Here is a 13,300-nt window from a genome sequence, read left to right on the forward strand (position 1 = left end):
CCCCCTTCCCCTGTGTGAGTGATATCACCCCTTACCCCTGTGTGAGCCATGCCACCCCCCCCCTCCTCTTTTTTGGGTCATAATATTTATTTCTGACTGCCAGTGCTCACTGCTGCTCTCCCAACTCCCATTCCACAGACAGTGACAGCACGTCTGTGGAATGTCTCCCTGTCCTCTCTGTGTGATGTCTCCCTGCTGGCTTTTCAGTCAAGTATAGCCAAGGTCGCGTTCGGATGTCACATGATGTCTGCGACCACAGCACAGCCGATTGCGGAGAGCACCAAGTCTTGGACACAGATGGGGATCACCGCACTTATGCCGATTGGCGCTCCTCTCAATGGCTCTTCAATTAAAGCAGGAAGGGCACAAAGGGGGGACAATGGAGGAGCCAGGTGTCCCTCTCAGGGTTGGAGCCCGGCGGCAACTGACTCCGTTGTCTATGGGAGTTTCACCCCTGTGTTCTACCAGCTACAATACAGTATTAACTATGAGTCCTACTAACTCCTAATGCCTCTGCATTACCCTCTTTGGCTGTCTGATGCTGCAGTTTTGAGGTACCTTACAAATAAATGATAATGATGGTGTTGGGTGCAGTATGACTATAATAATCCTTACCTGTCTTTTTCCGTCAAAATGAACTTCTCAAAATGCAAGTGCAGTTTCTGTCCTCTCGGAGCATCTATTGTCCATGCACAAAAGAGATTGTTGCTGTAGTTGCTGGGGAAGTTTGGGGACAACACTCTGCCAACAGTGGCATTCTGAACTCTCCCTCCACATGGAGCTAAAGGCACAATAACAAACCAGAATTGATATTAAATGACAAACAAAAGTAGTTTGTATCCAAACCTAATAAAAAGACAAGGATGTGCAATGGTGTCAGGTGAATCCCATGTGTAGAATCTTACAGATCTGTACAGTGTCTCCATGTCTCTTTTGCTCTTTTGTACTTTGGATGCACTTTTACTTGTAATTATCTAATTAATGCTGCTTCATAATCCTTTTCAGTTTCCTGCTTAGTTAGAAAAATTGTACAATTAAAAAGCTGATGTTCAAGCCAGCTGCGCTTTATTCAATTAAAAGCACTGCAAAATGCTTCTTAGCTTAAGTGTGTGTATACCGGGTGGAGGGGAGCATATGTTAGACTATATGTGTTTGCTACGTACCTATAGAGAATAGAAAAATTGTTAAGGATATCTGTACTATCTCCATTTTACAATGATTTCAGGTCCATCCCACCATTACACCATATCTACAACCTGTTACATACAGTATGTGCACATAATAAGCTTGTTACCTTTCAAATTCAAACTTTTATAATTTAAATTCTAATTGTGTTAATGTAGAGGACATGAAAACAGACAAGCCAGATTCTCAGTTCAGTCTCACCAGGGAAAAAGTATTTACCCAAAAGATGTCAACCACATAAGTTCACTGAATCAACCCATATTACCCTCCACTTATAGCTACCAATACCATTTCTTGTACGGCATCAAATAGAATCAGGTTCTCAAACTTGGTCCTCAGAACCCCACAAAGTTCATGTTTTCCAGGTACCGGTGGATTTTTGCGACAGTTGGTGATACACAGTGCACCTGCCGGGTGACCTGGAAAACGTGAACTGTGTGGGGTCCTGAGGACCGAGTTTGAGAACCATTAATAACAGATAAATTAGGTTAATGGAACTGTCATCGCCACTTGGAGTCATCGCAAATAAGAGCATCTGACTTTCTAAACCATCTACCATGTCATTTAACTAGATGACCAGAACACAACACTGATCCTAGTTTTATACCACTAACATGGGTGTGAGTCTGAGCTTCTGCTCGTATAACTAATATACCTTTCATATTTCTCTGCTTCATTCTGTTTTCTCATAATGTAGTTTACTCTCATTGTGTGAACTAGACTGTTATGTGCAACAGTGCTGAATGCTTTTACAAAACACAAAATTGGTCACCTCCATTGCACTGCCAAAATCTAGTTTGAACTATACCTACTCATAAAACAGTAATTCTTACTGTTTCTTTATATAGCAACCACCAGTGCTGTACAGAGAATATTTTGTCATCAGTCCCTGCTCCAGTGGAGCCTACAGTCTAAATTACCTAAAACACATGTACACGTACATACTCATACCAGGGTAGCCAGTTTGCCAATTAGTTTACCAGTATATTATTAAAGTGTGGGAGGAAACTGGAGTATCAAGAGGAAACCCACACAAATACAGGGAGATCATGTAAGCTCAGACAGATAGAACCCTGGTTAGGAAATAAAATGTTGACCCCCACAGCTGTGTGCCTCCACTACTAGCCACTGTGTATCTGTGCTGCCTTTGTTTTAATCTTATCTTATGAAACCAGACTGTTATGTGGAAAAAAGAAATAAATCACATAAATGGCATTGCCAAAATCCAATTGGAAATGTACTGCCTTATAAACAATAAATATCTTTCTTAGATTTGAGCCATCGTTCATGACACCATACTGACATTTTCTTATGAAATTATTTTCTTCAATTTGTTTTTAGAATTGCATTCCTCAGATCACTCCACAGTAGTCAGGCTCACAGAATTATACATTCTTGTTACATTTTTGCCTCCATCTCAAAGATTGGTACCACATCTGTCTTCCACTAATACCTCTGCAGTGACCTAGTTATGATTGGCCTAACACACATGAGTGGATTTTCACTGGTATTAGATGAGTAATATTTAATGGTGTGCATAGTCTACTGCTTCACAATCGTGATGCATTTAGCATCCCTGCTGTCGGGATGCCGGCGATCATGTGACCGACTATGGAATCCCAACACCACTCATGAGACCAGCGCCAGAAACACAGACAGCTGACACCGGGGTGGGGGTGTGTGGGGGTGTTAGGGTTAGGTATTAAGGGGAATTAGGGTTAGTCCTAGCGCCCACCACCGGAGAGTTAGGGTTAGGGTAGGGAGCAGGGGGGAGGGGGAGAAATACTTACCCCCTCGGATGTTGAGATCTTCAGTGTCGTAATGCTGTGGACGGTCATGTGACCACTGGCATCCCGACTGCCGGAAGATAGTATGTATTCCTCACAATCTATTTCCAAATATACTTTTTTCCTGATTTGCATAAACAGTTGGTAAAAAAATAAGATTTTACTTACCGATAAATCTATTTCTCGTAGTCCGTAGTGGATGCTGGGACTCCGTAAGGACCATGGGGGATAGCGGCTCCGCAGGAGACAGGGCACAAAATAAAAGCTTAAGGATCAGGTGGTGTGCACTGGCTCCTCCCCCTATGACCCTCCGCCAAGCCTCAGTTAGGATACTGTGCCCGGACGAGCGTACATAATAAGGAAGGATATTGAATCCCGGGTAAGACTCATACCAGCCACACCAATCACACCGTACAACTTGTGATCTGAACCCAGTTAACAGTATGATAAACGCAAAGGAGCCTCTGAAAAGATGGCTCACAACAATAATAACCCGAATTTTTGTAACAATAACTATATACAAGTATTGCAGACAATCCGCACTAGGGATGGGCGCCCAGCATCCACTACGGACTACGAGAAATAGATTTATCGGTAAGTAAAATCTTATTTTCTCTGACGTCCTAGTGGATGCTGGGACTCCGTAAGGACCATGGGGATTATACCAAAGCTCCCAAACGGGCGGGAGAGTGCGGATGACTCTGCAGCACCGAATGAGAGAACTCCAGGTCCTCCTCAGCCAGGGTATCAAATTTGTAGAATTTAGCAAACGTGTTTGCCCCTCACCAAGTAGCTGCTCGGCAAAGTTGTAAAGCCGAGACCCCTCGGGCAGCCGCCCAAGATGAGCCCACTTTCCTTGTGGAATGGGCTTTTACTGATTTTGGCTGTGGCAATCCTGCCACAGAATGTGCAAGCTGAATTGTACTACAAATCCAACGAGCAATCGTCTGCTTAGAAGCAGGAGCACCCAGCTTGTTGGGTGCATACAGGATAAACAGCGAGTCAGATTTTCTGACTCCAGCCGTCCTGGAAACATATATTTTCAAGGCCCTGACAACGTCAAGCAACTTAGAGTCCTCTAAGTCCCTGGTAGCCGCAGGTACCACAATAGGTTGGTTCATGTGAAATGCAGAAACCACCTTAGGTAGAAATTGAGGACGAGTCCTCAATTCCGCCCTGTCAGAATGAAAAATTAAGTAAGGGCTTTTATATGATAAAGCCGCCAATTCTGACACACGCCTGGCTGAAGCCAGGGCTAACAGCATCGTCACCTTCCATGTGAGATATTTTAAGTCCACAGTGGTGAGTGGCTCAAACCAATGTGACTTAAGGAACCTCAAAACAACATTGAGATCCCAAGGTGCCACTGGAGGCACAAAAGGAGGTTGTATATGCAGTACCCCTTTTACAAATGTCTGAACTTCAGGTACTGAAGCCAGTTCTTTCTGGAAGAAAATCGACAGGGCCGAAATTTGAACCTTAATGGACCCTAATTTTAGGCCCATAGACAGTCCTGTTTGCAGGAAATGGAGGAAACGACCCAGTTGAAATTCCTCTGTAGGGGCCTTCTTGGCCTCACACCACGCAACATATTTTCGCCAAATGCGGTGATAATGTTTTGCGGTTACATCCTTCCTGGCTTTGACCAGGGTAGGGATGACTTCATCTGGAATGCCTTTTTCCTTCAGGATCCGGCGTTCAACCGCCATGCCGTCAAACGCAGCCGCGGTAAGTCTTGGAACAGACAAGGCCCCTGCTGGAGCAGGTCCTTTCTTAGAGGTAGAGGCCACGGGTCTTCCGTGAGCATCTCCTGAAGTTCCGGGTACCAAGTCCTTCTTGGCCAATCCGGAACCACGAGTATCGTTCTTACTCCTCTCCTTCTTATGATTCTCAGTACTTTTGGTATGAGAGGCAGAGGAGGGAACACATACACTGACTGGTACACCCACGGCGTTACCAGAGCGTCCACTGCTATTGCCTGAGGGTCCCTTGACCTGGCGCAATATCTGTCCAGTTTTTTGTTTAGACGTGACGCCATCATGTCCACCTTTGGTTTTTCCCAACGGTTTACAATCAGGTGGAAGACTTCTGGGTGAAGTCCCCACTCTCCCGGGTGAAGGTCGTGTCTGCTGAGGAAGTCTGCTTCCCAGTTGTCCACTCCCGGAATGAACACTGCTGACAGTGCTATCACATGATTTTCCGCCCAGCGAAGAATCCTTGCAGCTTCTGCCATTGCCCTCCTGCTTCTCGTGCCGCCCTGTCTGTTTACGTGGGCGACTGACGTGATGTTGTCCGATTGGATCAACACCGCCTGACCCTGAAGCAGAGGTTTCGCTTGACTTAGGGCATTGTAAATGGCCCTTAGTTCCAGAATGTTTATATGAAGAGATGTTTCCATGCTTGACCACAGGCCCTGGAAATTCCTTCCCTGTGTGACTGCTCCCCAGCCTCTCAGGCTGGCATCCGTGGTTACCAGGATCCAATCCTGAATGCCAAATCTGCGGCCCTCTAGTAGATGAGCACTCTGCAGCCACCACAGGAGAGACACCCTTGTCCTTGGCGACAGGGTTATCCGCTGCTGCATCTGAAGATGCGAACCGGACCATTTGTCCAGTAGATCCCACTGAAATGTTCTTGCATGGAATCTTCCGAATGGAATCGCTTCGTAAGAAGCCACCATTTTCCCCAGGACCCTCGTGCACTGATGCACTGAGACCTGGCCTGGTTTTAGGAGGTTCCTGACTAGCTCGGATAACTCCCTGGCCTTCTCCTCCGGGAGAAACACCTTCTTCTGGACTGTGTCCAGAATCATTCCTAGGAACAGTAGACGTGTCGTTGGAATCAGCTGCGATTTTGGAATATTTAGAATCCACCCGTGCTGACGTAACACTACCTGAGATAGTGCTACTCCGACTTCTAACTGTTCCCTGGATCTTGCCCTTATCAGGAGATCGTCCAAGTAAGGGATAATTAAAATGCCTTTTCTTCGTAGAAGAATCATCATTTCGGCCATTACCTTGGTAAAGACCCGAGGTGCCGTGGACAATCCAAACGGCAGCGTCTGAAACTGATAATGACAGTTTTGTACTACAAACCTGAGGTACCCTTGGTGAGAAGGGTATATTGGGACGTGGAGATAAGCATCTTTGATGTCCAGAGACACCATATAGTCCCCTTCTTCCAGGTTCGCTATCACTGCTCTGAGTGACTCCATCTTGAATTTGAACCTTTTTATGTAAGTGTTCAAGGATTTCAGATTTAAAATTGGTCTCACCGAGCCGTCCGGCTTCGGTACCACAAACAGCGTGGAATAATACCCCTTTCCTTGTTGCAGGAGGGGTACCTTGATTATCACCTGCTGGGAATACAGCTTGTGAATGGCTTCCAAAACTGCCTCCCTGTCGGAGGGGGACTTTGGTAAAGCAGACTTCAGGAACCGACGAGGGGGAAACGCCTCAAATTCCAGTTTGTACCCCTGCGATACTACCTGTAGAATCCAGGGATCCACTTGCGAGTGAGCCCACTGCGCGTTGAAATTCTTGAGACGGGCCCCCACCATATCTGAGTCTGCTTGTAAAGCCCCAGCGTCATGCTGAAGACTTGGCAGAAGCAGGGGAGGGCTTCTGCTCCTGGGAAGCGGCTGCATGGTGCAGTCTTTTCCCTCTTCCTCTGCCCCGTGGCAGAAAAGAGTGGCCTTTTGCTCGCTTGTACTTATGGGAACGAAAGGACTGAGTTTGAAAAGACGGTGTCTTTTTCTGCTGATGTGGAGTGACCTGGGGTAAAAAGGTGGATTTTCCAGCCGTTGCCGTGGCCACCAGGTCCGATAGACCAGCCCCAAATAACTCCTCCCCTTTATACGGCAATACTTCCATGTGCCGTTTGGAATCTGCATCCCCTGACCACTGTCGCGTCCATAACGCTCTTCTGGCAGAGATGGACATAGCACTTACTCTTGATGCCAGGGTGCAAATATCCCTCTGTGCATCACGCATATATAGTAATGCATCCTTTAAATGTTCTATAGTTAACAAAATATTGTCCCTATCCAGGGTATCAATATTCTCAGTCAGGGAATCCGACCATGCGACTCCAGCACTGCACATCCAGGCTGAGGCGATTGCTGGTCGCAGTATAACACCAGTATGTGTGTATATACTTTTTAGGATATTTTCCAGCCTTCTATCAGCTGGTTCTTTGAGGGTGGCCGTATCAGGAGACGGTAACGCTACTTGTTTAGATAAACGTGTGAGCGCCTTATCTACCCTAGGGGGTGTTTCCCAGCGCGCCCTAACCTCTGGCGGGAAAGGATATAATGCTAATAATTTTTTAGAAATTAGCTGTTTTTTATCGGGGGAAACCCACGCTTTTTCACACACCTCATTTATTTCTTCTGACTCAGGAAAAACTATTGGTAGTTTTTTCTCACCCCACATAATACCCTTCTTTGTGGTACTTGTAGTGTCAGAAAGGTTCAATGCCTCTTTCATTGCCGTGATCATGTAACGTGTGGCCCTACTGGACATTACGTTTGTCTCGTCACCGTCGACACTAGACTCAGTATCTGTGTCAGGGTCTGTGTCGACCCACTGAGGTAACGGGCGTTTTAGCGCCCCTGACGGTGTCTGAGACGCCTGGACAGGCACTAATTGATTTGCCGGCTGTCTCATGTCGTCAACAGTTTTTTGCAAATTGCTGACATTATCACTTAATTGTTTAAATACAATCATCCAGTCAGGTGTCGACTCCCTAGGGGGTGACATCACCAACACAGGCAACTGCTCCGCCTCCACATAATTTTCCTCCTCATACATGTCGACACACGCGTACCGACACACAGCACACACACCGGGAATGCTCTGATAGAGGACAGGACCCCACTTAGCCCTTTGGAGAGACAGAGGGAGAGTCTGCCAGCACACACCCAGCGCTATATATATATATATACAGGGATAACCTTATATAAGTGTTATTCCCTTATAGCTGCTGTTATTATCGTTATTTGCTGCCAAAAATGCCCCCCCTTCTCTTTTTTACCCTGATTCTGAAGCAGGACTGCAGGGGAGAGTCAGGGAGCCGTCCTTCCAGCGGAGCTGTGAGGGAAAATGGCGCTTGTGTGCTGAGGAGATAGGCTCCGCCCCTTCACGACGTCCTTATCTCCCGCTTTTTTGTGTAAAAATGGCAGGGGATTAAAATACATCCATATAGCCCAGGAGCTATATGTGATGTATTCTTTTTGCCACCTAAGGTATTACTGTTATATTGCGTCTCAGGGCGCTCCCCCCCAGCGCCCTGCACCCTCAGTGACCGGAGTGTGAAGTGTGCTGAGAGCAATGGCGCACAGCTGCGGTGCTGTGCGCTACCTTAGACTGAAGACAGGATGTCTTCTGCCGCCGATTTCACCGGACCTCTTCGTCTCTTCTGGCTCTGTAAGGGGGACGGCGGCGCGGCTCCGGTGACCCATCCAGGCTGAACCTGTGATCGTCCCTCTGGAGCTAGTGTCCAGTAGCCTAAGAAACCCGATCCACTCTGCACTCAGGTGAGTCCGTTTCTTCTCCCCTTAGTCCCACGATGCAGTGAGCCTGTTGCCAGCAGGACTCACTGAAAATAAAAAAACCTAAACTAAACTTTTATTCTAAGCAGCTCAGGAGAGCCACCTAGATTGCACCCTTCTCGGCCGGGCACAAAAATCTAACTGAGGCTTGGAGGAGGGTCATAGGGGGAGGAGCCAGTGCACACCACCTGATCCTTAAGCTTTTATTTTGTGCCCTGTCTCCTGCGGAGCCGCTATCCCCCATGGTCCTTACGGAGTCCCAGCATCCACTAGGACGTCAGAGAAATACATATTCAGAGCCTCAACTTTTTCGTCTACATTTATTTCCGCTACTTTCTTATTTAGCTGCTCAATAGTAAAGGTTTTATACTTCTTGCTGATTAAACCTGTGAAACATGTTTGGGGATTAAATGTCCTATATTTTGCCGCAGTTTTTGTAAACTGATTTCCTTTTAACATTTTGTTACATACTGTACTTTATATTCTCATAATGAGCTTTCAGTCTCTTCTAGTTTTAGAAATGTAAATGCTTTCTTTGCCCATTATTATACCCAATATTTGGTTTCTATACAATATGTGCTTGCAACGCCAACAATATATAAAATACTTTTGTAAACTTCTCACTTTGTTCCTGTGCTTCAATTTATAAGTACACTCTCTCAACCTCTATGCTTCAGAGTTCATCTAACCTTGTTTAACTTCTCAAATGCAGTGGTGTGAAGGCGTATTGGCGATGAATCCAAGTTGGGGGAGCAATCAGTTTCTAACCTGGTTTCGGCAAGTGGGAGCCTTTCCTTCTTCTCGGCGGCACCATCTTCCCATTGATATGCAGGAAGATGGCTCATGTGCACTAGAGCGCAAAGACTTTGCTTGAATAATGCAGTGCCATCTTCCCGAAGATGTCACTGGGAAGATGGCGCAGTGGAGGAGACAAACTTGCCTGAGCCAGGTAAGTATATTCGGGGGGGGAGATCCAGGCCCCCACCAGGCCCCTCTAACAAGCAAGAATAGTGGGTACTACACCAACATCCTGGGTAAGCAGGAGCCCCAGAAGAAACGCACTTTGTGGTGGTTGAAACAACTGCTGGCCTGCAGCTAACATACAGACTACTATGGATCTGTAAGAATAAAAAGAACCTCTTTTTTTCATCTAAACGTGAGTGCTGTTTATTTTTTTTATTTTTTGGAGTGCTGGAAAAAGTGAGTGCCTATATTTAACCCCTTCTGGACCCTATACCATCAACTTAGTTTTCATTACATTGTGCTGTCTTGTTTTCTCTCTCTCTCTCTATATATATATATATATAGCACAAGACACTTTGAAAACTGACACTGCGGTGTGTGCAGTGGTCGGCACTATGACACTTTATTCATTCCCCTGAAGAAGATATTCGAAACAGCTGTCGGGATGTTAAGTATTTACTGTTCAATCTTATATGCTGCTATACAGATATGTGTGCCATATGCTTGCTACTATAGTTTGCACTTTCTTTTGAAATAAGTAAAACGTCTTTCATTCAAGCAGTGTGCTGGTCTATCTGAGTTTGATCCCTCTGGTGGTTACTCTTGGAACTTTTTGCATTATTTCTCTGACCGGGCACCGGCCTCAATTGTATTTGAAAGTGTGAAGCGGCTTCTTCTGTGGATTTTCTATATATATATACATTATACACACATACTTAGTCTCCTCGGATCATATTTACACTTAGATTCTTGCATTCTTACTCTTAAAAAAAAGTTTTGGGGGGGCACTCTTATCTGAAGGAGTGGGCAGCAGAATTATAGGAAGTGCAGTTAGTAACAAAATGGGCAGGACTGTCAGCTTGGCTTTCTACATGGTTCTACAAGTCCCTGCCACTCCTTTAGCTTTCTCTGTCTCTACCTCAGCTGCTTATCACTGTGCAGTGCGCTACCCCCCCAACCTCTACTCTCCCCACAACTCCAACAGTCACTCCTTGAACTGATCTTTTTTAAATCAACTTTATTTTAAAATGACAATGGCTCCAGCCCCATTCCAAAATGGCAACTGTGGAATATCACATTTGCTTTTTTTCTTCTTCTCTTAATGTGTTGTATTCAATTATATATATAAAAATTATATATATAAAAAAAATACAATAAGAGCGGAACAGACTGAATAATATAATTCCTGATGCAAATGAGTTTTCCTTCAGCAAGAAAACTTATTTTATACTGTAGAAGGGCAGCCGATCAGGAGTATCTCAATTTATTCAAAGCGAGACACTGCACCTGATTTGCTGATTGTCTATAAAGTAGGCAGGTTTTCTCATGAATAAGCATTCCGGGGTCTATGTACTAAGACTTAGAGAGAGATAAAGTGGACAGAGACAAAGTACCAACCAATAAGCCCCTAACTGTCATTTTTCAAACACATCCTGTAACATGGCAGTTAGGAGCTGATTATCTGTTACTTTATCGTCGTCCATTTTATCTCAATCCAAGGCTTAGTATGTAGTCCCTTCAATCTGGTATTTACCACCCACCCTATAAAATGACAGTGGTTTCCCATAAACCGCATGCAATTTGGCTTAAACTGCATATGATTCAGGATGGGTGCATGCCTGGCCGTTATCAGCTCGACATGTAGTTTCCGGTTGAATTGGTATGATTGATATTGTGCATATCGTGCAGTGTCTATGTCCCACTGCACACTCCTTCGGGTGGCATGCAATATCTTCTGGCTGGCCAATTGGAAGATATCGCATGTGACCTGGTGCAGTGTAATGAGGGACAGAGCGAGGGATCGATTCATCATTCATTACATTGGTCTGGTGTGTAACACCGATACATCGGGCTGCATATGGGTGGGTACACATCGTTCTGATGTTTACCTTATGGATTTAAAATTGGAGATCACTTTAGATTTCAGTTTTAACCTTCCAAACTGCTGGATAATAAATTTGCCCATTTGACAGACAAAATCACTAGCAATATATGGTATTGTATAGCAGGACCATGATGATGCAATCACGCTGTCACGCCTCCACACCATCTACCTATGCCACATCCACCGTTGTGTCGAGGGGACAGGCAGAAAGTCAGCAAGCATGAGTTATACACAGCATGTACACTATGCATTTATGATAATCTATGTGGTGTTTGTTTGTATTTGACCTTTAGTCACTACTAGGGTCTGTGATTTGTGTTTTTGTTTTGCTACAACATACCTATGCAGACAGGCTCTTTATCACTCCAACGGGGTTTAGAAGCGTTGATACATGTAAGGTTTCTGGAGCCCTCCAACTCATACCCCATATAACAGTGGAAATGGGCTGTCCCTCCAGCGTGAAGATCCATGACAGTCACATCACCATAATCTGGCCTTCGGGGAAAACTGCAGCTCAGCATGAAAACTAACAGAAAACAGATACATATTTACTTCAGCGACACTGAAACATCAGCTCATTAGAGGTGTAGGCTGAAATCACCATATATTGTACTTTATTTGTAGTTTAAAAAGTAAGCTCTTTTTAAAGTTGATAAAATAGCCTTCCACGTGGTGAGGACTGGCTTATGTAGTAACAAAACATGCAAACAAAATAATGCTATTGTAAGACCAAAATAATAATCAAATAAAGCAAAAATCAGTTGAAGCAGGTTAGAAAAAAAACAAATTACATTTCTCTGACGTCCTAGTGGATGCTGGGAACTCCGTAAGGACCATGGGGAATAGCGGGCTCCGAAGGAGGCTGGGCACTCTAGAAAGATTTATGACTACCTGGTGTGCACTGGCTCCTCCCACTATGACCCCCCTCCAAGCCTCAGTTAGATTTTGTGCCCGGCCGAGGTTGGATGCACACTAGGGGCTCTCCTGAGCCTTTAGAAAGAAAGATGGAAATTAGGTTTTTTATTTTCAGTGAGACCTGCTGGCAACAGGCTGACTGCAGCGAGGGACTAAGGGGAGAAGAAGCGAACCTGCCTGCTTGCAGCCAGCTTGGGCTTCTTAGGCTACTGGACACCATTAGCTCCAGAGGGATCGACCGCAGGCCCAGTCCTTGGTGTTCGGTGCCGGAGCCGCGCCGCCGTCCCCCTTACAGAGCCAGAAGCAAGAAGAGGTCCGGAAAATCGGCGGCAGAAGACATCAGTCTTCACCAAGGTAGCGCACAGCACTGCAGCTGTGCGCCATTGATCCTCACACACACTTCACACTCCGGTCACTGAGGGTGCAGGGCGCTGGGGGGGGGGCGCCCTGAGAAGCAATAATAACACCTTGGCTGGCAAAAATACCACAATATATAGCCCCAGAGGCTATATATGTGGAAAATACCCCTGCCAGAATATAGGAAAAAGCGGGAGAATAGTCCGCGGAAAAGGGGCGGAGCTATCTCCCTCAGCACACTGGCGCCATTTCTCCTTCACAGATCCGCTGGATGGAAGCTCCCCGGCTCTCCCCTGCAGTCTACACTACAGAAAAGGGTAAAAAAGAGAGGGGGGGCACTAAATTTAGGCGCAGTATACAATTATATAGAAAAAGCAGCTATAGGGGACATAACTCAGTTAGTCCCTGCATTATATAGCGCTCTGGTGTGTGCTGGCATACTCTCACTCTGTCCCCCCAAAGGGCTTTTGTGGGTCCTGTCCTCTGTTGGAGCATTCCCTGTGTGTGTGCGGTGTGTCGGTACGGCTGTGTCGACATGTTTGATGAGGATAATGATGTGGAGACGGAGCAGATGCCTTTAGAAGGGATGTCACCCCCTGCGGGGCAGACACCTGAGTAGTTGAGCTTATGGAAAGAAATGAGTGCACGTATAGACCT

General features: G+C 45.7%; 1 protein-coding gene across 2 annotated transcripts in view; it reads right to left on the reverse strand.

Moving 5' to 3' along the window:
* The window catches only part of SEZ6L (seizure related 6 homolog like), a 607,177-nt gene that overhangs the window by 157,826 nt on the left and 436,051 nt on the right, over positions 1 to 13,300 (reverse strand). For both annotated transcript variants that reach the window (XM_063913207.1, XM_063913206.1), the window contains exons 6-7: positions 11,712 to 11,897; positions 616 to 781 (exon numbers count right to left, since the gene is read on the reverse strand). In XM_063913207.1, coding sequence (XP_063769277.1) covers positions 616 to 781; positions 11,712 to 11,897 — 352 coding nt within the window. The remainder of the gene's footprint in view (positions 1 to 615; positions 782 to 11,711; positions 11,898 to 13,300) is intronic.

This window comes from Pseudophryne corroboree, chromosome 1 (genome assembly GCF_028390025.1).
Source record: "Pseudophryne corroboree isolate aPseCor3 chromosome 1, aPseCor3.hap2, whole genome shotgun sequence".
Lineage (NCBI taxonomy): Eukaryota > Metazoa > Chordata > Amphibia > Anura > Myobatrachidae > Pseudophryne > Pseudophryne corroboree.